General features: G+C 35.8%; 2 protein-coding genes across 2 annotated transcripts; one reads left to right on the forward strand and one right to left on the reverse strand.

Moving 5' to 3' along the window:
• Window positions 1-11,772: 11,772 nt before the first annotated feature.
• On the reverse strand, window positions 11,773-18,848 carry LOC145688883 (uncharacterized). Its single transcript, XM_081763047.1, has 2 exons — window positions 18,744-18,848; window positions 11,773-12,463 (listed from the first exon to the last, which is right to left on the reverse strand). The coding sequence occupies exons 1-2, from the start codon at window positions 18,760-18,762 to the stop codon at window positions 11,856-11,858; spliced, it is 627 nt and encodes a 208-aa protein (XP_081619173.1). The 5' UTR covers window positions 18,763-18,848; the 3' UTR covers window positions 11,773-11,855.
• Window positions 18,849-20,588: 1,740 nt separating this feature from the next.
• On the forward strand, window positions 20,589-21,209 carry LOC145689202 (uncharacterized). The gene has a single exon (XM_081763337.1). It carries the CDS (start codon window positions 20,589-20,591, stop codon window positions 21,207-21,209), a length of 621 nt encoding a protein of 206 aa, XP_081619463.1.
• The last annotated feature ends 2,905 nt before the right edge of the window (window positions 21,210-24,114 follow it).

Raw genomic sequence — 24,114 nt, forward strand, 5'->3', positions numbered from 1 at the left:
ATTAACGCGACGGATTCCATATCCGAGGGCATGCATGTTCCAATAGTTTGTTTGCTGAGAGACGTTTCTAGCGCATCTTCTGTTGAATTGGGCCATGATTTATTTCACTGTTGCTCTTCTCTCTCTGTTGACCATTCGTCCCAGTGTCGGTCGTTGAGGACGACTGAACGCCCGGTATGGTATCTATTGTGGCCTGTGGCTCTTGTGGCTCCTTCATCCACCTATTCTCGGTACACCATGAACATGGTTGCACGTGGGAAGCGGAATTCCTTCACCAACTCCGAAATCGAATGCACCCACCACCATGCCCCGTTCGAATGCCGTCAACTCAACTCACGACGTTGCATTTTACATGAATCACTTACACAGGCGCTTCCTAGAACGTGTCACACACAACTGCAGCTATCGCAGAGTCCTGCAGAGGGCGTGAAACAAACGTGGTGTCCGCCCGGAAATAAATGATCTGCTCTCTCATGAGTTTTGCGTAGTGAGTGTAAAACAGTATACATTCGCAGAATTAATATAAGATTTTCGCTAAATTTAACAATTATTATGTATAATATGGACAGTTTCAATAAGTTTATAATAATTGCAGTTTTTGACTATCACATAAAGTTCGCTTTAGAATATATAGTTAGTTCCAGAAATAGATTATTTTAACTTCCCTAACAGGCAATAATCGAAATCATACATTGTTTTTCTACCGATGACGTCACAACTACACATGAAATGTCGTAACTCAATAACTACTCAGAATAAGGTTGTATATTTTTTCTATATAAGTAGAGCTGTAGTCGAAGGTGTACGGCTGTGCTTAATCTTAGTCATTAGAGCGTATCTTATCCTTCAAGGTGTATAGTACAATACTTTTGTTTCGTTCATATTTGTTTACTAATTTATATAATCGGGACATTACTCAGTTATAAAGCGTCTATATCACTTTCTTTTCTACCCTATTCTCAGCCAATGTTCAAATATACCGATGAAGCGAAAAATCCTTTTTTTTCTGACTTCTCTCAGCGATCACAAAAAAAGAAATAGAACGAGAGAGAAAAAATTGAAATATTACGTCAACTTTGTCTTTATCTAAGTTCGTGTTATTTAACTGTGTAAGGAGTACTGCACCGTACTCCTTACTACAACTTTTGTAATTTCTTCTGGTACATCGAGTGAGATTTTCTTTGCTTCTTCTTGCAGTGGTTCCGTCTGCGTACCTACACCCATTTATGGTATTAATGGAGTGATTTATATAAAGAGTATTCTGAAGCAAATAACATAAATGGTTTTCAGACTATAAAACAATATCATGACCTTTGCATTTTAATGATATTATTAATACATGCATTTTACATTGTTCGTTTTATAAAATGCCTTCTCGATTGTCATGTATATATATATATATTTTTAGCCAATCACAGATGTTCAGAATCAGCGTATACCCTGTGAAAATGTTAGGACTACAGCAATGTATGCAGATCCTAAGTCAATTTTACAGCTCAATTAAAAGATGGAAAGAACAACTTTTACCAACAGAAAAATAATAATAAAGTCACTCCAGTTTCTAACAGGAAAGCTCTTGGTTTTTCTATAAAATTTGATTTGGAAATTTTAATTAGTTTTAGCTGTAGCTAAGATTTTTGAACTTTACCTACTCAAGCTTAATCCCCAAACTTGACATCCTTCGTGTATTCGTTGTCAATATTGTAACCTCTTTAGCGTCAAGTGCATTACTCTTGTATGCTCTTGTTTTTATATATTTGTATATGAAATATGCATAGTACAATGTTGGAAATGGAAAGATTAGATCAAATGTATTAATGTTTTGACTGAAATAATATATAGCCTATACTGAAATATTGACTTATGTTTAAATGATTGAAAGATTAGAAGACGGTGCTAGTTAATAATGTATATACTGTACATGGCAAGTCAAAATAATTGACCCGGTTTCAGAAATTTATTCTGTAAAATATAATAGACATATGTTATTGTGAGATATGTGCTAAGTAAGGGAAGCTGCCAAAATTTTTTTCAAACGTATCACAAGTGTTCTATCAGAGCACCTCGCGTAACACGGCACACATCAAGCCGATCGTCTCACCTCGTGTAACACGAGACACATCAAGCCGATCGTCTCACCTCGCGTAACACGGCACACATCAAGCCGATCGTCTCACCTCGCGTAACACGGCACACATCAAGCCAAAAGTCTCACCTCGCGTAACACGGCACACATCAAGCCGATAGTCTCACCTCGCGTAACACGGCACACATCAAGCCGATAGTCTCACCTCGCGTAACACGGCACACATCAAGCCGATAGTCTCACCTCGCGTAACACGGCACACATCAAGCCGATAGTTTCACCTCGCGTAACACGGCACACATCAAGCCGATAGTTTCACCTCGCGTAACACGGCACACATCAAGCCGATAGTTTCACCTCGCGTAACACGGCACACATCAAGCCAAAAGTCTCACCTCGCGTAACACGGCACACATCAAGCCGATAGTGTCATTTCGCGTAAAATGGCACACATCAAGCCGATAGTGTATCTCCTGCCAAATCTTTTGTAGCATGTTGCAGTCAATATCAGCAATTCATTTCATGCTAGCTGCTGACTTTTAGCGGTAGAAGTACTGCGTGTAAACTAAACTTTGAAAGTTAACATATATTAATGAGAGGAGGAAACGACCGATTTACACTTAGTTTTACACACCAAATTCTCTGTAGGTGCGAATTAAATAACTTACAAAGAGTGATTGACTGGACCAAGACTTGAACCTGGGGTCTCCAGCATATCGTGCCGATGCGTTAACCACTACACAACCCAGCCTGCTTCCCAAAACACGCAAACACCCTCCTACTCCTGTAATCGGTGCTTCTCATTCAGACTACATGGCTTGTACACTCCTGTTCACATAAACTTGGAAACTCGTTCAGAGACTAACAAGCAAGGGGCGCGATATCAAGACTCGAATCGCGCAATAAGAGTTACATATACTGAAAGAGCATCAGGTGGTTAGTAAGTTACCAAATTATTAGCTGCAGTCCGCCAGTAGGGAAAAAGTTATGGGACTATAGTTCAGAGCCTGGTGTACGAAAACCACACAAAACTTAGCATTTGGCTTGTTCCTCTTTGTATTGACAAGAGATAATGGACTCTAATGTATTCCCATCACGGAACGTGATGTTTGACATAAAAAGATCTGTATAAGAATTGTCAGTGTTGTCATCCATAGAAATTACAGTGTTGCCCGAATAAAAATACCGCGAAAAGCTTGGTTTGCAGCGAATGAAAGAGTGAACACAACGGTGTTTTGTAACATCATATTTTCGTGGTTCGCACGGAACTACGTTTTACATAATACGTTATTTAGTTTGTAAGAATCAAAGTAGTTATAATATACTTGTATTAACATTACAATATACTTGTATTAACATTATCTATTCGCGTCGCTGTTATCGTCCGATGTGAATATTGTACTAACTGTTTTTGTTTATATCACTCGATATTTTCTGCTCTTCATATCAATTGTGTGGCTTAACACTGTCATATGCATAGCTATCTCCCCTTACCAAACAAATACCATTTGCTATTGCATAACACAAACAGGTTATTCCTTCTGTTTGCCATAGTCCCTCATGTTCACTTTGCAGCCCCATAATTTTGCCCTACTGGTGGACTGCAGCTAATAACGTGGTCACTTCATGATTGATGCTCTTTCAGAATATACTTTATAACCTGTATTGTGCAATTCAAGTTCCGATCACGTACTATTTGCTTGCAAGCTTTTCGAGGTATTCTTATTCTGGCAACACTGTAATTTCTATGGATGGCAATACTGGCAATTGTTCTCATACAGATTTTCTTATGTCAAACATCATGTTCTGTGATGGGAATACGTTAGAGTTCATTATCTCTTGTCAATACAAAGAGGAACAAGCCAAATTCTAAGTTTTGCGTGGTTTTCGTACGCCAGGCTCTGAACTATACAGTGCCATAACTTTTTCTCTACTGACGGACTGCAGCTAATAATTTGGTAACTTACTAACTACCTGATGCTCTTTCTGTATATGTAACTCTTATTGAGCAATTTGAGTCTCGATATCGCGCCCCTTGCTTGTAAGTCCAAAAAAGTGAGCCTAGATCCATCACAATTCCCGTAGATCTATACAGAGAGAATTACGTTTTCTCTCCGTTCTTTATATAGGCACTGGCTACAAGACGTACATGTGCCGCCTGTAGCCGAGCGTGGTGAGGCACTGAGTCTTAATAAAGGTTTTCTGAAACTTGAAGATCAAGAGTTCGAAACCCTGTCTCAGATGTTTTTTTTAAATTTATTTTTGAAACATGAAGATATGATGAAATAATTAAAAGTGTAATATTTCTTACACATATAAATGTCAAATTTAATGTTTTGGTGTTAAAACTGTTGTTTATTGCTATATATATATATAACTTTTAGTTCCAAAAACAAATACTTACAAGATTTATCGGTTTAAAATCTCTAGAATAATCAGTGACAATTAGATGAGTGTGAAATTCGACTGAAATACATGCAAATAAGCATGTAATTAGAAATTTATACATCGAACTAATTTTATACCTGATAAAATACAATTCTACAACAAACATATTTGATAACCTATTAATTATACAATACTGACAAATTAGAAAAAAATATTTTAAAGTTCACTCCCTGCAATGAAGATAACTTTATTTTCTTTACCACCATGAATATAAATATTTATCACTTACTGTAAAATAAAGAGTTGTGCTCCCAGTTTTATGAAGAATTTACATATCATTTTCGCCTTTTCGTAAATAATCGTTCGATATGACTTGTTAAAATATTTGGTAAATTGCTCAAGAAAAGGGATATGAAATTTCCACACATAAGAAACAATAGATCCCTGCTGTGGCGCAACTTGTGAATGGAAAATTTGAGAGAACCGTTAAGAATATAAACTGATCATTCGACATTCAGTCAGTAACTATCAACTGCTATCTTTCCGAAAAGAACGGCTGCCAGAGAGAGAGAGAGAGAGAGAGAGAAACAAGTCTTTCACGTTGAGACTTTCAACTTTCACTCACTGTTTCTTGAAGAGAGGTAATGGAAATTGACGAACTCAAAAACATTAAGTAGGGCGTATATATTATTAAACCATTCTAGTAAGCAGCCTTATAGAATCGAAATGTTACTTGTCTGGGGTGGTTATGTGTTAAAGAACGGAACAATATGGGGAAACACACCCCACAGCAAACGTTTTCTTTTGCAATTGTAGATGTAATTAGAATCATTAATTAAATAACAGGTATCACAATATATTTAATAAATGGGATCTCTGGAAAAAGTGGGTAAAGAAGGGGGTGTATTATACTCACAGTCATACGCACATTAGGCGTGCTATACACAACGAGATCAATCCTAGGAAATATCTTAGGATTTATCTTCGGAAAAATGTTATGACATATCTTGTAGGAAATCCTACCCTTTTTGTGCCATACACGTGAAGAGTTTTCCTGTCTGACCGAATGACGTTTATCAACATTGTGAAATAGTTATATTTAATAAAGGTGCAAAGTTGAAGAATTACTATGCTAACCATATTGCACATCCCACTGATATTAATATCAGGCGCTATATTGTTAAGTTGGATACCTCTAAAAAAACATAAATGTCACAAGGGTGCTGGTATAGTTTTGGCGCACCACATTTTAGAAGATTTACAAATAAAATCTAATACTTTGCATGAAAAGACATATTTATAAAGATAAAATTTCTTCAAACAACAGAATTAAATACAAAGTAATACAGCTGTATTTTATGTTTACAATTATAGGGTTACTATTGTAAAATCATTATAAATGTTTTAACGACGGATAAAATAGGTGAGAGACAATGTTTAGCAGAAAGGGTCGAGCTAATTTTTCTAAGAAATGTTACAATTTTAGTAGTTTCTATTTACATTAGTATAGTTTAGGCTGATTTAGGTTAGTTACGGTATCGCTCCAGCTAATTTTCAAAAGTGATAGAATTTCGCTTACTTTTATTAATATTAAGTTAGTTAATTCCATTAGGTTAGATTTGGTTAGGTTGTGTTAAGTCTAAGTACTTGCATCTTTCATTTCTCCTATAAATTTTGTATGTTTTACCTACTTTGGACCCCTTCTGTGAAACATTTACCTAAGTGAGTGCATATGAAAGATAACCGGTGATACTATTTTCCACCACCGGTTTATTTCTGTATAGTTTATAGGAGCTATAGTTTATGTTTACAAGTGGAGCACTACTACCACGATAACATGACAATTGCTATTTAAACTCTTATCATTGTCGAAACCTACTCGTTTTCACTACATTCACTGACGCGCCTGCTTCCTTCGCTCGCACCCCCTGACTGACGATCGGGTCCCAGCTTCGCCCTGCTGTGACTCGGCTACATAGCATTAGAATTTTGCAGAGGCCACCTAGCACAACTTGGTATTGCGTTTTTTGCACTATAATTTTTATACTATATATCTGGACCCCGTATTTGTACGCAAATCGTAAACGAATTGTAGTTTAACAACAATTGCTTTTGATGGTCCCCTTGAGGGATTTTATCTATACTATGTGAATAATTTTCATGACGGTCAACGCAAATCATTTAGGAAACAGTGATAAATTATAATTTTTCAACAATTATTTCAAGTGGTGCACCTAAAGCAAACCTGCACGATCAGAAGATACTTCATCAGTTGTGTTTTCACTTGTTTTATTTTCACTTTCTCTCACCTGATGTCGTTTAAATCGAAATCTTACGAATTTTCTTTCCGAAATAGAGCGTGCTCTAAACAAGAGAAATCTCATAGGATCGTTCAGAACACAGGAAATGACATGCGATCTGATGCCATACACGTTGAGATTTTGACTCTAGGACAAATCGTAAGAGATTTCCTAGGATCTATCCTATAGTGTATAGCACGCCTAACTGTACTTTTACACTTGTTTTACTACAATTATAATTAAATCTATTATAATAAGGTTCGAGGCGTAGATATGAAAAAGGGCGGAAAAATCAGCTGGAAAGAGAAAATAAGACATAAAGAAGTTATTTTATCTTGTAATAAAAGTCACTCTATCTTTAACCTTTCTTCTCAACAAGTAGTAATTAAATTTGACTGGTTACAAGCACCGATGTTTGATGGTATTTCTGGTTCATGGCTGCCATTAAGATAGTCAAACATCCGGCTTTCAGTTGGACCATCCAGTTCCGAAAAAAAAAAAAAAAAGAATTTATGTCTTTCTTTGTAAGTCGGATGATTTTTTGTTCATAGCTTAAAATTTTTGTTAGAAGTTTGGGATCTTAACATGGATAAATTATATGAAGAATAAGCAGCTCAAAGTCACAAGAAGCACTACTAAACTTTTTCTTTTGTGTCACAAGTGCATATATACATTTTTTAATATTACCTTTGTTACTTTTTTTTTAAAAAAAAAGTTCTATTATATGAGGTTACTGTAAATAAACTTTAATATAGACAATCGCGCAACATTTTAGTGGTGAAAGAGCAAAGTGTCCTCTTTTTAATTTTAGAAATATCGCAACCCAGCTACCATCTTATTTAATTGAGCTCATTTTTTAAAAAAATAAAAAGTATCGAATAACACTAGAAAGTTCTCTTGAATCCACTAATGTAATTAGGTTTTAACATTTGTTGTCGTTTAAGAGTTTGTGAGCGCTAAGAACATTATTTCCACTGTTATGTCCAAAATCTATACAGAAAGCGTACAGAAGAAGCACTGATATATGTGCATGCCTTCAGGATGTGTTGACATATCCGTCGTTCATGATATGGTAAACAGACCAAAATCTGATACCAGTCTAATATCCGATACTTGCGATTCTCGCAAAATAAGCGCTGCTCCCTGTCATCCATCACTGAATTAAGATCGTGTTCTCCCGTCAAACTCCATTATAAGTTAGAATGTCAGTAAAGAAACTGAATTATTAAGAAGGAAAATAACATTTATCAGTTTAAGATTTTTAAAAGCACTTCAATAATCCATTTTGTTTATACCGAAGATGCAGGGAACTGACACTTACTTATTTACCATAGAAAATAAGATAGCTGAGTATTCTAGAACGATATTATTGTTCCGCTAAATGAATTTATTTTCTGAGTATGATAATCAGGGCCCGGATCTTGTTGACCTAAACTTTTCTCAAAAGTGACCTATAAAATGACACTAAAATTCCTGTAAAATGACCCTAAAATTCACAAAAATTGACTTTAAACTTGCGTTTTTTATGGACATTTTTTTAATATCTATTGGATTTTAAATATCATTTCTGTCATTTTCAAAAGTTTTGTTTCAATTAGCTGCAGCCCATTGATCAAATGGTGTGTTCAATGATCAGTCAAACTTGTATTGTAAGTACTGAAAGTGTCAATTCACTCTTGAGTTGAAACTAGGAAGTAAAGTTCAGTATAAGTTTGAAACTAGGAATCAAAGTTCGCAAGTGTAGACTGTATACACGAGAATAATAGATAAAAAAAAGTTTAAAATCTTTGAACGCCTTCCAATTTATTTTTAGTTATTCACGTGATCATATCTTATGTGGTCAACAACCCAAACCCATCTGTTTCACTACCTACCAACCCCCACCCCTCGTCAACCAACTACAGCTTAGTATTCAAGAGCTTGTTAGGAATGCAGTTTTTCCACCCCAATAGTCAGGAAGCAGGAAAAGAGATCATTTAACTTCGTGTTCTTCAAATCCGTAAACAGTGTTCATTTTAAGATTTCTTTATGTAGAAGAAAAAGAATAAAAAGACCATAAGTGACCTAAAAGTTACCTTAAAATATTAAAAAATGACCTAAAACTTCAAAACGGCAAAAAGTAACAAAATGTTGACCATAAAAAGATATATTTTTAGAACCTAGAGTTGATGAATAAAGTTTTTATTTCAACTTGCCATGTCCTATGCATAATAGAAAAAAGTTGACTTGTCAACAAAATCCGGGCCCTGATGATAATCGTTCCTGCGTGATATCTTCCGTCCGAATATCGAGTTAAGCCTGCCAAATGTCAGATATCAGATGTAAGATTACACAGGATTTATAACGTTCTTCTACAATTTCGTAGAGTGGATTTGGTGCATTCATTGCTACCGATGAGCACATGCAGGGCCGTATTTATATATTATGCGCCCATGTGCTCTAAATAATTTGCCGCCCCCACACTAAATTTGCCTCTCTCCCGAAAACGACCAATATTAGAGTTGAATTCATAGTTTCTGGGGTCGATAAGATGAAAAATAACAGTTTTAATCCGATTCAACTTCAAAGTCATATTCCACTTCCCAGGGAGGGGGCAGGATTTTAAAAGTAATCGAAAACGACAGATAGTAGTGTTCAATTCATAGTTTTCGAGGTCACCGAGTTTAACGGTATCAGTTTTCATGATGTTCAAGTTCATCCTTACCCCTTGGGGTGGGGGCAGGATCGTGCCGTGGGGGGAGCGAGCGGAGCGACGGCCCCGGGTGCCGAAGTAAGGGGGCGAAAAAATCGGGAGAGAAAGGGGCAAAAGAAAGCAAAAATTACTTGGAATATATATATGGGGGCGCCGTCGTATACTCTCACCCCGGTCGCTGATTTTCCACGGCACGGTACTGGGTGGGGGTGGGAGAGGATGACTTTTTTAAAAAAATAATCAGATAAGTATGCTATTTAGTAACTACTGCAATAAAAGCGAATTAAACACATTAACGTATTTTCTCGCCCTTGCGCGGGACTGTGAGGGTTGTTAGTTTTAAATACTACTTTATTATGAATCTTAAAAGAATTCCAAGATTCTGTCGCCCTGTGCTCGAGCACAGAATAGCACTTACCCAAATACGGGTTTGAGCACATCAATTATGTGCTGTATTATGAATTATGTGTAACTGACAGGCATAGTAGTGATAATTTTAAGAAATAAATTACGCTAATTGTAAATGTTCGTAAAATAGTCATTTTGCAACTGTATTAGGATTTACCGTTTCTTTCTGCAGTGAGGCTATGTGAGACGTGAACTTACAGCTTAACCTGGAATCCAAATCTCATAAGCTCCCGTCAGGAATCGAACCCAGATCTTTCACGCCGAAGAGGTGTACGCTAACCATATAACCATCAGGGTGCTTTCATTTTGTAACTATAATATTATAAAAAGTTAACAATATGTAACTCTAACAGTAAGTGTAACAGTTTGTGATAAATAAACGTTTTACAATATTACATGTAATTTTATTGAAATTCCATGATAAATTCTATCCAATATTAGACATGTCCACTATCCGATATTAGGATGGATTTTTTAAGTCCTCAAATTTTTCCATTTTTCAGTTTCCTTCTTAAGAACAAAAAAGTGCAACACCATAGAAGCTTAATATTATAAATAGTAATGGAATAAGAATTCACATCAGCAAGAACAATGCATTTTGAATAATTTTGAGTAGGATAACTATAGCTATTTTAAAAAGTATCCAATATTCGGTCGGTTTATCTTACATAGCTTCAGCCATTTGATTCAATCGAGTTGCGCCCCTCGGGGGCTCTCTGGCGAAATATTACCACAGGTCTGCAAAATGCGTTGTTGAGGCTAGTGTTAATTTCCTATTAAGGTTATTAAAGGTGCAACCGTGCTATGTGAACTTGGTAGCCCACCTGGACAGCAATTCTTAAGTCAGTAGACATGGTACGGAAGTTCGGGTGCTGGAACTTGAAATAGGATAACTTTTCATGTATTGTAATAACAAGATACTCTGTTCATTAAGTAAAACTTTATAGTAGTTTAAGACCGAAATACTTTTACAAGATGGGTCCAACTTACCCTTACAAATTCGATCAAAGAAGCTCAATGTAAGTTACAATAAGCTGCTTTCTTTCCTGTACAGTATTTGAGCAAATTATGCAAAATTTCTAAATGATAGAAGCAGATATTAACAAGTGTGGAGCTTCAAAAAAAATTTAACCACAGCATGGCTCCAATTATCATAGGACTCCTAATCTGATGAACAGTTTCGAAAAAAATAAATGTTTAATTCTGTTGATTACTAGAATAACTTCCGTAACTTTAATTTTTGCGGCGTTATGTTTCGCAGCAACTTTGTATTAATTTATGTATTGATATATTCATTATTTTAACAATTTTTGAAACATTCTAAACGAAATGCATTTGCGTTTTTGGCCTGTATTGATGAAACTTGACTTGTGCTCTTTTTTTTTTTTTTTTTTTTTTACTTGTAATTAATCTCAGTCGCTGATAAGGAAAGTAAATTTAAACTCAACATTCGTTCATTGAAAATAAGATGAAATCTTGCAGTTAAACGTCCCACGATTATGACCGTTAGACTAAGAGAAATGGATGATTAAGGTAAGTGAATGATGGAAGAATCAGTGGGATGAGAATGTGGAAGGAAACGGGAGTACCCTGAGAAATCCCACAAAAACAATGTTGTCCATCACAAATTTTCTTGTCCGGGGATCGAACCAGGGACCAGAGGTAAGCGCTCTACCACTGAGCCACCAGCCCCCACCTTAATATTTGTTCATTCATTTTCGTTATATGGTAATACGTGCCATCTGGTTTAATTTCTTATACTTTCCTCAGTATACTCTATACTCCAATATTTACTTGTATTCCTGATTGAAAATTATTAACCTAATAGAAAGACATAGTAATAAAACACTACCACTACACTAATAGAAATAAGGACACAATGTGTTAAACTCACACACATTAAGAATATATTTCCTCAAAACACAATACATAATTTAAAATGTACAAAATAATAATAATAAATAAGTTGTGTATTGGCCAGTTATTTGAGCCATTGTTTGCAGTTAACAGTGGAACTTCCAAATGTTTTTCCAAGTTGAAACTGAGCTCCAGGAACAAAACCACCATATCCTGGGGTAAGGCCAATGCGCCTCGGATAAATTTTGTCGTTCCGTCCTTTTGGCGTTAGATTCGTTACATTTGCGGTCACAGGCATTCGTTCTGGAACAGAACGTTTACGTTCAAACCTCAAAGGATCAAGTATTACGGGTTGGGTCTCTTTCTTCAACTGAGGATGTGAAAACTTATAATTGCAACTGGGAACATTTTGTCGAAATTGTGTTTGATAAGCATTATTTTTAGAAGTACCGGTAGATGTACCATATTGATAACTGGAAGAATTTAGAGAAGTTTCGTCCTTGAAGTTTACATGTCTAGTATCAACAAAACTACTGCTTTGATACTTAGAATTTGGATAGCTAAACTTCGACGGATGTTCATTCGTCCGGTGTCTGGAAGCAGCTGCATAAGAACTTCCAAAACTTCCGTAGCTGGAAGACTTCATTGGTTGTTTGTAGAAACCCCTATACTCTGAAGAAGATGGACTATATGATGATTTAGACAGAGGTTCCTGTCTGTAATCTCTATAAACTGTAAAATAAATTACTCATTATTAGTTGTAAATGATTACTTGACAAGAAGAAAATATAGTGTACAAAGTAGAATATTCTTGTTAAGTTATTAAATCAATAAATAAATAAAAAAAATACGCTACAGAGTAATTCATTCTTCAAAGCCTTCGACAACGTTAATCACAAGCAATTACTAAAGAAGCATTATCTGGACATACAAGTCTGGACAACTTTTCTTTATCGTGGAAACAGAAAAATCTTAAAGAAATTTGAAAGAATCACAATGGAACACTCTAAGTTACCCCACTGCATGGTCTAATCTCTTTACAACTTTTACAAATACATCCTCAATTTTTGTATCTCGATAAAACATTTTGCATACAGATGATGCTATGTAATATTTTAAATACCTAACAACAAGGTATTAATTTTAGTATTTCTGAATCTGTCAAGTTGGTAATCGAATTAACAAATTACAGATGAATGCATAACTTTCCAAAGTACTGCAATGCAGATGGTTTGAAATTGAAAATAATATTTGGTTCTAAATTATTTCTGCATAACCAAATCTTTAAGATGGATTATGTAAAACAGATTCGTGTGGGAAGAACATGCAGATTTAACAAGGAAGTATATGTTTACTATATATAAAACATATACTGTACATCTGCCTCTTAAGATACTTAGTTAAAAAAAACACACACACATTTTAGTGAGTAATATTTAACTTATTTCTGTCCACATAAAGTGAAACATAATCTGGAGAGTTAAGTCTGTGGATTCACTTCTTAGTTTTCGGTTTATCTTCCGAGAGCAGTGCATCTCACCGTTACCCTTTGGGATCCTTTGTCGAGTGAGATTTGTTTTTAATTTATTGACTACAGTCGATGTCGAGGAATGCTTGACATAATTTTTGCCACAGCATTATAAGAGCCTGTTCAGAACCTCTAAAAAACTGAATGCCAAAATCTGTAATTTAGCAAAATTAATTCATACCTGTTAAGACAAACCCGAAAAAAAAACTAAAATGAACCGCAAAGGATCCACTGTTTTCCTAATATATTTTACTTATTAATACGTAGGATCTTTTATTACAAGTAGATCTTTTCAAATGGATTGGGTTTTGGATTTTGAAGTTTAGTGTCCCTTTTAGCAGCGAGACTACATGAGACGTGGACCTACAGCTTAACGTGGGATCCGAACCACATGAGATCCCACCAGGAATCAAACCTAGGTCTCCCACGCTAAAGCCATGTATGCTAAGCGCTTAGCCGCGAGGAAGCTCTAGACCTATCCAGATTACGTAATCTGTTAACATCTTCAAACATTGTACAGATAGTCCCCAAGTTACATGAATTCATGCTTACCTAAGAAATTTTTTAATTTAAGTAAAATTTACGATCGGTACTTGCATCTGAAATAAGAAGTAGTATCTCTAAATTCTATTTTGAAAGCCATCTAGTGAGTGAGACATAAACGAATGAGGTAAGTAACTAATGTTGAACTGTTGTTCATTGGTTACTTTTTTATTATTGACTTCGTAAGAATATAAGGTTCTCTATCCTACTTATAAAACATATATGTAATTGAGTTTTTACATTGTAGAATTATTTATTAAACAGTATTTTTCTCATATGTGTTAGCAATAAATCTTAGGCAGTGGCGTATTTAGGGGGGTGGCTTCCGGGCTTAAGCCCCCCCCCGAAATCTTACTTAGTATAGTAAAGTAAATGAAATATCTTGCTGAATTTTCACATTTGCAGGCAAAGCCCCCCCCGAAAGTTAGCAAAGCCCCTCCCGAAACAAAATCGTAAATACGCCACTGATCTTAGGTCATGGTAAAAATTCGATTTAAGTAAATTTCGTCTTACGCAAAGAGCCCTCGAATGATCTATTTACTTAAGTCAAGGATTGTCTGTACGCAAAGGCGCAAATCTGTCTTCAACATTGGGGGGGACAGGTAAGACGTTCCCATATATATATATATATATATATATATATATATATATATATATATATATATATATACGATGTTCAAAATATTTATGAAGTTGAAAAACAATGCTCTGACGGATCAGGGGAGCAGAATTGTTTTCAGTGACGTATTTAGGAGGCTATCGGGCTCATTCTCCCCTCGAAATAATTTGTTAGTTTTACGCATTCCACGTACAACAATAATCCTTCTTACCATTTTTAAGAATGTCATTGACTTTCCATTTTCTTATGCTTTTTGTTCAGAAATAATACTGTATTTGTCAAATTTCATTCCATATAAGAACTGCGTCCTTAATAGTTCTTTCTGTCATCCTTTCTATTTTTCTGTTTCTTTTTCTTGACGTTACTACTTTCATTTCGCCTATCATACTTTATCGACCGTTGTCAGTTGTGATTCAAGTTGGCCGTCATCAGTAACACCAAAACTAAGAAGAGTTGATAAGCGAAACTAATGTACCACACCAACATGCGCGGATATCAACATGACAGAACTTTAGTTATTATAACAAAGGAACAATTATATCGTTTAGTTATTTTTAAATGAAGGAAATGTTTGCATTAAAGAAAATCAAAACGGGGGAATAATTAGCCCGGGAAATTAGGACGGCCAAGAGGATGTTTTCTTTTTCTTGTATGAATAGAATAAAGGGTTAGATTCACCTCTAAATTTTTGTATCATATCATATAGGATTTATCGATCTGTAATTCTTGCCATTATAACTTCAAAATGCATAAATTAAAATATATTTAATTCTCAAACTCAGGTGGGCAATTGCCCACTTCCTTCCTTGTGTTGGGCATAGCCCTTGAAAGAAAATCCTAAATACGCCATTGGTTGTCTTCAACATTGGAAGGTGGGCAGATTTGAGGCTTATTCTAGATAAGGGAGATGAAACTCATATTACGGTAGATGAATCTGATCAACTGTTGTAGAGTATATTATATATTAGGTGATGTAGATGAAGTAGTAGTACATATCAGTATTACAAATCACTGATGTGAAAACATTCTGAAATCTGAATACATGCATATTTATAATTGGTATGTTTCTAATTAGGCATCCACAAAGATCCACGTTAAAATTGTTTTATAGTAATATAATAATATAAATGACGCCTTCCCCAAAACCATGAAGAAAGAATATCAATTATGTATGACGCAACAATACTCTTTGAGCAAAATGATTATAATCTCAATAACATTACAGGAATCGTTTCGGAAATCTGACGCATGTTATACTCTTTACTTAACAGATGTAACCTTAAGATTATAGAGAAAAATGTTCCAGCAATTGAATTCTTTTCTTTGCTTACGAAACATCCTCTCTCAAAAGAAAAATTGGGACACGCGGAAATACGTAGGAACAAACCATGGTTCGAACTAGCAGAGAAGAGAAAACAGGCAAAATTACGTTGGCTACAAAATCCGAATGAAATAACTACACAAAATTTCGTAGACATCAGGCGAGGAACTTCCAAAACTCTTAGAACAAAGAAACGCGATATTTTGAAAGCTAAAATTTTGGAACTTGAAGATAATAGTAAAAATAAAAACATACGGGACATGTATAAAGGGATCAACGAATTTAAGAAAGGCTATGAACCTCGTTCTTATATATGAAAGAAAGCTGATGGAACAGTTCTCACTGATACAGACAGCATTTTAAATAGATGGAAAGATTTCTTTGACGATTTGTTTAACACGCAGCCAAAAACTAATGTGCGTGGAGAAAGGAAGATACACACCGCAGAACCATATATTCCAGAACCCAATCGAATAGAAGTAAAAATCGCTATAAAGAAATTAAAGAAACACAAATCTCGGGTGTAAACGAAATTCCGGCTGAGTTAATTTTAGCTGGAGGCAAAAAATTGTGGAACAAGATACACAAACTCATTCTCCTTATCTACAACAAGGAAGAATTGCCACAAGAGTGGGAAGAATCAATCATTGTTCCAATCCACAAGAAAGGCGACAAAACTGGCTGCAATAATTATCGAGGCATCTCTCTTCTGTTAATATCCTATAAAATCCTTTCAAACATTCTATTAGCAATATTGACCCCATACGCAGATGAAATGTTTGGAAATTATCAGTGTGGATTTAGACGAAATCGATCAACTATCGACCAAATATTTACCATTCGCCAAATACTTGAAAACAAGCGGGAATACAGTAGTCCGGTACATCAACTATTTATTGATTTTAGAAAGGCTTATAACTCGGTTAGGAGAGAAACATTGTACAACGTTCTTACAGAATTTGGAATACCGATAAAGCTAATTAGATCAATTAAGGCATGTTTAAATGAATCCCAAAGTAAAGTCCGGGTAGGAAAATTTTTGGCCACGAGCTTTCACGTTAACAATGGCCTGAAACAAGAAGATGCGTTGTCGCCATTATTATTCAACTTTGTCCTGGAATACGCCATAAGGAAAATCAAAGGTAGCAACCAGGGCCTAGAGCTGAACAGTGTTCACCAGGTTATGCGTACGCTGATTATGTAAACTTAGTAGGGGATGATAGGAGAAAAATAGAAAGAAATGCAAAGGTCTTATTAGACGCGCTTGCATGGACATGGGTTTAGAAATAAATGCAGAGAAAACTAAATACATGGAAGTGCGTCGGGACCGTAATACGGCAATTCATGTATGTGTTAAAATTTTAAATAATACTTTTGATAAAGTGGATACTTTCAAATATCTAGGATCAATATTAACAGACGAAAATCATATTCACGAAGAAATTAAATGTCGACTAAAAACAGGGAATTCGTGTTATTATTCAGTTCAAAACCTCTTGTTGTCGCGAATTCTGTCGAGGGATTTGAAGCTTAAAATGTATAAAACGATAATCATACCTGTTGTTCTGTATGGTTTCGAAACATGGTCGCTTACTGAGTGCAGAGCATAGACTGAAAGTATTTGAGAACAAGATCCCGAGAGAAATATTCGGACCAAGAGGAACGGGAATGGGGAATGGTGGAAACTTCATAACGACGAACTACGTAAATTATACGGCTTACCAAACATTGTTAAGGTCATCAAGTCTAGGAGGCTTAGGTGGGCAGGACATGTAGCCAGGATGGAAGAAAGTAGGAACGCTTTCAAAGTGTTAGTGGTAAGACCAATCGGAAAACGACTTTTAAGAAGATCTAGGCGCAGATGGGAAGACAATATTAAGATGGATCTCGCAGAGATAGGAATACAAACTAGAAACTGGATCCAGTTGGCTAAAAATAGAAGTCAGTGGAGAGCTTTTGTGAACGCGGCATTGAACCTCCGGATTCCATAGGCTATAGAGTTAGTTAGCTTACGAAGCATGAGTAGATGCCTAGGCTGATACTACAAATAGATTAAATGCGCATTTACTGAAAAGATGGGTTCTACTGACGTTGGATAGTCTATATACTCTTCGTGTGCTAGGGCCTAGGGGAGAGGAGGAGATAAGATTTCATATCAGGTTACGTCACGCACAGTCGCACGCCTTCATTTTCATTAAAAATGGAAAAGCCAAGAGAAACAAATTTCATCTCACTTTCCTTTGTGCCAGTCGGACACAACTCATCACAGTTATCTGCAAAAAGCACTTTTCAAATCGGATTATTGGGAGAGCCTCCAGTTCCAATGTTGGGGGGGGACATGTCTCCCCATTTCCCCGGAATGTGTGCCCGTACCTACAGCTGAGACAACTTTCCAGCATGAGGAGAGGGGCATATCCTCCTCTGGCATTTATTGCAATTTGTGCCCAAATAGCGGAAGCGGAATTAATACATATTGATGAGACTACTAAACTCACTACAGCACGACGTTCAGTTTGAAATACTACAGAATACGATTCTTTTTTAGAAAAAAAATGGAAAAGCCAAGAGAAATCAATTTCATCTTACATTCCTTTGGAGCAGTCGGACATAAATAATGACACTTATCCGAAAAAGCACTTTTTAAATCAGATTATTGGGGGGGACAGTCCCCCCCAGGTCCAAGATTGGGGGGGACATGTCCCCCTCGTCCCCCCGGGATTTGCGCCAGTGTCTGTACGTATATGATAAAATAATTTCATGAATAATAATAGTACATACAGTATTTATTTTGACGGCCGTAAATATTATACTACACTATTAGATGTAAATAATTTACTATCATAACTTTCATCTACTTTTTCTATCCATGGATCATTTTATGATTAGTGAAGCTGCTATCTTCTTAGTGAACATAAAAATGAATTTATTGATTTAGTTCGTACTTACTGTTAGTTCAGATATTTCTTATATACTCTAAGCGAAACTTAGTCTCAATACTTACAATTTTGCCTTGAAAACATTATTTTATCTTATAATAATTTTGACGCAGTTATCCCTTCAGCATCTTTAATACAATGTTGTTATGACTCCTCAAAAGAAACAATTATTGACAATAATAGCAAAATTTATCTGTAATGAAAATTAAAATATTCTACTATTGTTGTAATTTATTTATTTTTTTATTTGTGTTTGTTGTCACTCATTAATTTTCCTAGTACAGTACAACCCCTCAAATCCGAACTAATTGGGGCTGAAGCCTGTTCGGATTTCGGGGGTTCGGATTGCCCGGGAAATAATATTACGTACTTATTTCGTCACTGAATTGGCGGTAAAACAATGACTGAGGTTAGGGAGGGTGGCCAGTGGTCGAAAGGGCAGTGACCTTGACTGACGGGTGTACACTCATGTCCAAAATGATTGTCGCATATCTATAACTGTCTTCTTGTAAGAATATAATTAGATAATGATTTAGAATAAGCATTAAGTCTAAAAATGTTAAAACATTAAAGAAACTAAATTTGTGTGATTAAATCTATTTTTTTTTTCATTTTCCAGCTGTAGTTATTTTTTTTTCTCTCCTGAGAACGTGTTCGGATTTGCCGGGTTTTCGGATTTCCGGGGTTCGGATTTGAGGGGTTGTACTGTATTTACGTACCTTCTAAAGTTATTCATTTCCATTATATATTGCACGTTTCTGTTGAAACATATTTTTTCTTGTATATATTGTGTACTATTATATAAGTTTTTAGTTGATAACACTGGTTTAAAGCATTTCAACTAAAGTTTATTCAAGGAACGTTCAGTACTTCATGTAAACAAATACACGTGGTGATAGCTTTATTTCATTGGTTACAGAGCCTATCAACATCCATGCGGTCGAAGAAAATAGTCCATCATCAAGTAAGCTCTTTTTTAAATGTTTTTGTTTCTTATAAAGCTCATTTTCAGAAATGCAATTTCCTTACAATTAAATAATAGAAGTAACAATGTATCTAAGAATGAAATTGAATTAATGCAATAAAAGAGAATACGCATGCGCAGAAAGTGGCTTTGCTCCACCTTCGCGCGAATTATAGTTTACAATATGGCCGCGTGTGGAGAATATGTAAAACATCGACAAAGTAAACCGTTGCGCAGTGGTGAAAAACGTATTGTTCTCAATGTTTTCCATAAGCTGTGTGAAAAACATCCAACGCTAGCCATAAAAGACATAGTGAAATTAACTGCAGAATTTACTGCTGTGTGTGTTTAGTGTTAATGGTGCTCGCAGTGAAAGATTAAAAAAAGGAATACTGTCACCTCCCGGGAAGAAACATAGACGTGAGAAACCAGTATTGGAAGTTCAGTGTGATGAATTTGTAAGAACTGCTATTCGTAGAAAAGTTCATCAATTTTATGTGAGAAATGAACCACCGACAATCAATAAAGTGCTATCCGCTGTAAACAGCGATACAGATTTACCTAATTTCAAAAGAACGAGCTTTTATACTCTACTGTGTGAAATCGGGTTCGAATTTGTCCGCAGAAATCGAAAACAAATAATCATTGATCATGAAGATATAATACACTGGCGTAGGGAATACCTAAGGAAAATTCGTTCCTACAGGCAACAAGGTAAAAAAATATATTACCTTGATGACACTTGGGTCAATGAAGGTCATACAACAACAAAAGTGTGGGTTGACTCAAATGTAAAAGATAGAAAGCAAGCGTTTCTTTCAGATTTGAGCACCGGCTTGAAAAATCCTACAGGGAAGCGCCTGATTCTCCTACATATTGGAAGTGAAGTCAGTTTTTTGGAGGGAGGGGTCTTGCTTTTTGAATCAAACAAAAGGGGGGGATTATCATGATGATGACATGTGATGTGTTTAGCAATTGGTTTCGAAACATTTTGCCGAAACTCGAACCTAACAGTGTGATTGTCATGGACAATGCGCCATATCACAGTGTAAAGTCAGAGCGCATTCCAAACAGATCGTGGGTCAAAAACGATATTATTGAATGGATGGGAAATAAAGACATACCATACACAAAAGACATGATAAAAGACGAGCTAATTCAGGTGATAAAAGCAGCAAATGTAAAATCAAAATATGATAAATATATTATTGACAGTATGGCAGAAAACGCTGGCCACACTGTTTTAAGACTCCCTCCCTACCATTGTTTCTTTAACCCGATTGAGTTGGTGTGGAGTCAGGTCAAGGGTTACGTTGGAAGTAACAATACCACGTTCAAAATCAAGGAAGTTAAGAGCTTGGTTCAAAAGGGTTTGGAGCAAGTAACAGCTGATAAGTGGCAAGAGTGCATTAAACACGTCGTAGGCGAGGAGGAAAAATTCTTAGAATTGGATGGGATCTGTGACTCAGTTGTTCACCGTTTGGTTATAAATGTTGCTGACACAAGTAGCAGTGAGAGCGTGGATACGGATATGGAAGGGATTCAACCCATGTCAGATTCGCAATAGGTATGTTAACATGTTTTTATTTTTCGCTTTTGTTTACTTTTAAACCCACAATCAAATCATCAATTAGCATTATTGTTATTTTAATCGCGATTAGGGAAACAAATAGAAATTCAAACTTTAATATGTAGTAATTATTGCTTGCTTTTATAATGCAAAATAGCCATGTTTGAAATTAATCGTTTCGTCTGCAAGATCACAATATTTCTCGTGGTGGTCTTGTTTTGTAAACTGCGTGGTACAAGCACGTGCTTCTCGATCGAAGTGCTGACCGATAGCCAATCATCCGATGACTGGCGGAGTAATACAATTCTGCAATGTTTACATCAGGATCAGAAGCTTCGTTGAATGAAGAATATTTTTTTTCTTGCCTCTCTAAAATTTCAATGAATTTTGTGTTAATATTCTACATGTGAGCACCGTATGCAAGTGAGGATTGCCAAGTTTTGAAAATGTAAATACCGGATACCCTCCAGGAGTACTTATATCTTTTTAAAAATTTGTGACATAATCGCTTGTCAAAAAAAAGTGAACAACCCGAAAATGGTTTCTCCATATAAAATTGAGCGATTCGGAGTTCGAATTTAATTACTTTTGAAGCATTTATTAAAACTTACTTCTTCCAGGTTTGATTGAATCGGCACAGTAATTTTTGTAGTCTATCGTCAACAGTGGCGGCGGTTGGGCATTAAAAGTGGGGGGCAAGGCATGATGTGAACAATTGTATATCAATATTAGATTTCCTTATTGTTTCTAACACTGTTTGATGAAATGTTGCATAACTAATAGGATAGCATCTTTCTTTACTTAAAATACCGTATATCGTATTTCTATTTTATTAAGGAAATTCATAAGAGCAATACAGGTAGGTGCTAGTCCTTTATACACTTAAACAACGAAAGAGTAAGAAGAGATTTGAGTCCTTGCTCATGAGCATCTTAAAATTCTGTCTGGAAAATTGTGTGATCAGATTATTTAATAAATTTGCAAAACAAATAAATAGAAGGGATAATATTAATCATAGTAATGATTAATGACGTTTGCTTTGCAAAAGTTATATTGAAACTGGGAGTTAATGAACAACTTATATCTTTTAATTCCACACATGCCATTAAATGAATCTTTTTACTCTTGGAAAATAAAATATAGTAAGAACTGCAAGCATATGCTATGACATTTAAAGAAATATGCAATTGCAATATTAATTGCTTTGAATTGCAATTAAAACGCAATTACTGTAGCTTTCTTAACTCCACGTTAAGACAAATAACCAATACGTACTCACGCAATGGCAAATATATGGCACCATTTCTTTCTATGAAACAGTAATACATACAAAACCTTTACCAGGGTGTCCACATTCTGGAAAGTAAGTGAAAGTCAGGAAAAGATCAGGGAAGTAAAAATGTATCAGGTGAAGTCAGGGAAGTGGCAGATTGGTCAGGGAAAGTCAGCGAAAAATCGATTTAGGTCCATTGTTCAGTTACTGAATTTATGAAATAGGGTTGATTTCTTTATTCTTACTGGATGCAAAATGTGGCGTTCTCAATGATGATATTGAGGGAGTCAGTGTTCTCTGATATAGTTCTTGAAACTAATTTTCTGCTAGAAACACAACTAAGTGCATCCTGGCATATTTGCTCAAAAAGGTAGACGCTGTTCTAGAAGAATTGCATGGTGCCAAGAGGACATCTGGACAAGTGGCTGAGAACGCGAAAAAATTGTATCTCCTGCTCACAGTGAAAGCTCAGACTGAAGAATTTAAGGAACATTCGAATGAAAAAAAAAATGAAATGAAATCTTTAAGTGTTACGTCCCACGGTTATGCCGGTTAGGGTAAAGGACACCGTGATGAATGAATGAAATGGTGGAATGAAGAAAGTGGGAGGAAACGGGAGAACCCCGAAAAAACCCACGAGCACGGTGTTTGTTCAGCACAAAATCCACAAAGCGCGAGCTGGGATCGAACCAGGGACCCCAAGCACCAGAGGTGAACAATCTACCACTGAACCACCGCGCCCCCGAACTTTCGAATGAATTCATAGCCAATGACAGAGATGGTATTGGACTTGATGAGTTTTCTACTTAGTCTTAGGAAATGGGAAGAACTTCGTAGACTTATGGTCAGTTTTATGAAAATATGTTTTATCTTCTTTCACGGAAACGCATTTTTTGAAAGTGGTGTCACAATAAATAAAATTCTCATTGTTGACAACCTACAAGAAGAATCTCTGGTGGCTCAGTAGATCATATATGATTCTGTGATGAGAATAGGTGGATCATCAGGATTAATAATTACAAGTGGTATGATAAGTTCAGTGAAAAGTTCAATGAGACAATATCAGGTGAGTTTTGGAAAAGAAAAGAGAAATAAATGCTGGAGGCGAGAAGAGGAGAAAGAAACGGAAGAGTCAGCAACAACTAAAGGAGCTGGAGGAAGAAGAGAAGAAAATTAAACTGCGAAGACAAGAAGAATATTCAGATCAATGAGAAGAAAACTATGCGAGAAAGGACGAAAACAAATTTCTAAATGGGTTGCATTTAACAACTGCACCAGCAAAAGTATGTGTTACATAATGTGTGTGTGTATGTGTGTGTGTTACACACTTTTGTTTGTAACTTTACATTTTGTGTAATATGTAGGCCTAATCAATATCGGCCTATTGCACATGTTTGTAAATTTACATTCCTTTGGAAAGAAAATTGAAAAAAGAGAGAAACAGAAGCGGAAGAGATCAAGGCCAACTATGGGGAGTGTGGAGGATGTGGTTTCTTTCTTTTTTCTATATTTTTAAGTTATCCAGGGCTCAGGGAAATCTGAAACTTTCGTCATGGAGTCAGGGAAAAGTCAGAGAATTTTTCTCCAAATTGTGTGGACACCCTGTTTACATTTCCAAATGAAACTATA

This window comes from Thermobia domestica, chromosome 7, assembly GCF_964235325.1.
Source record: "Thermobia domestica chromosome 7, izTheDome1.hap1.1, whole genome shotgun sequence".
Lineage (NCBI taxonomy): Eukaryota > Metazoa > Arthropoda > Insecta > Zygentoma > Lepismatidae > Thermobia > Thermobia domestica.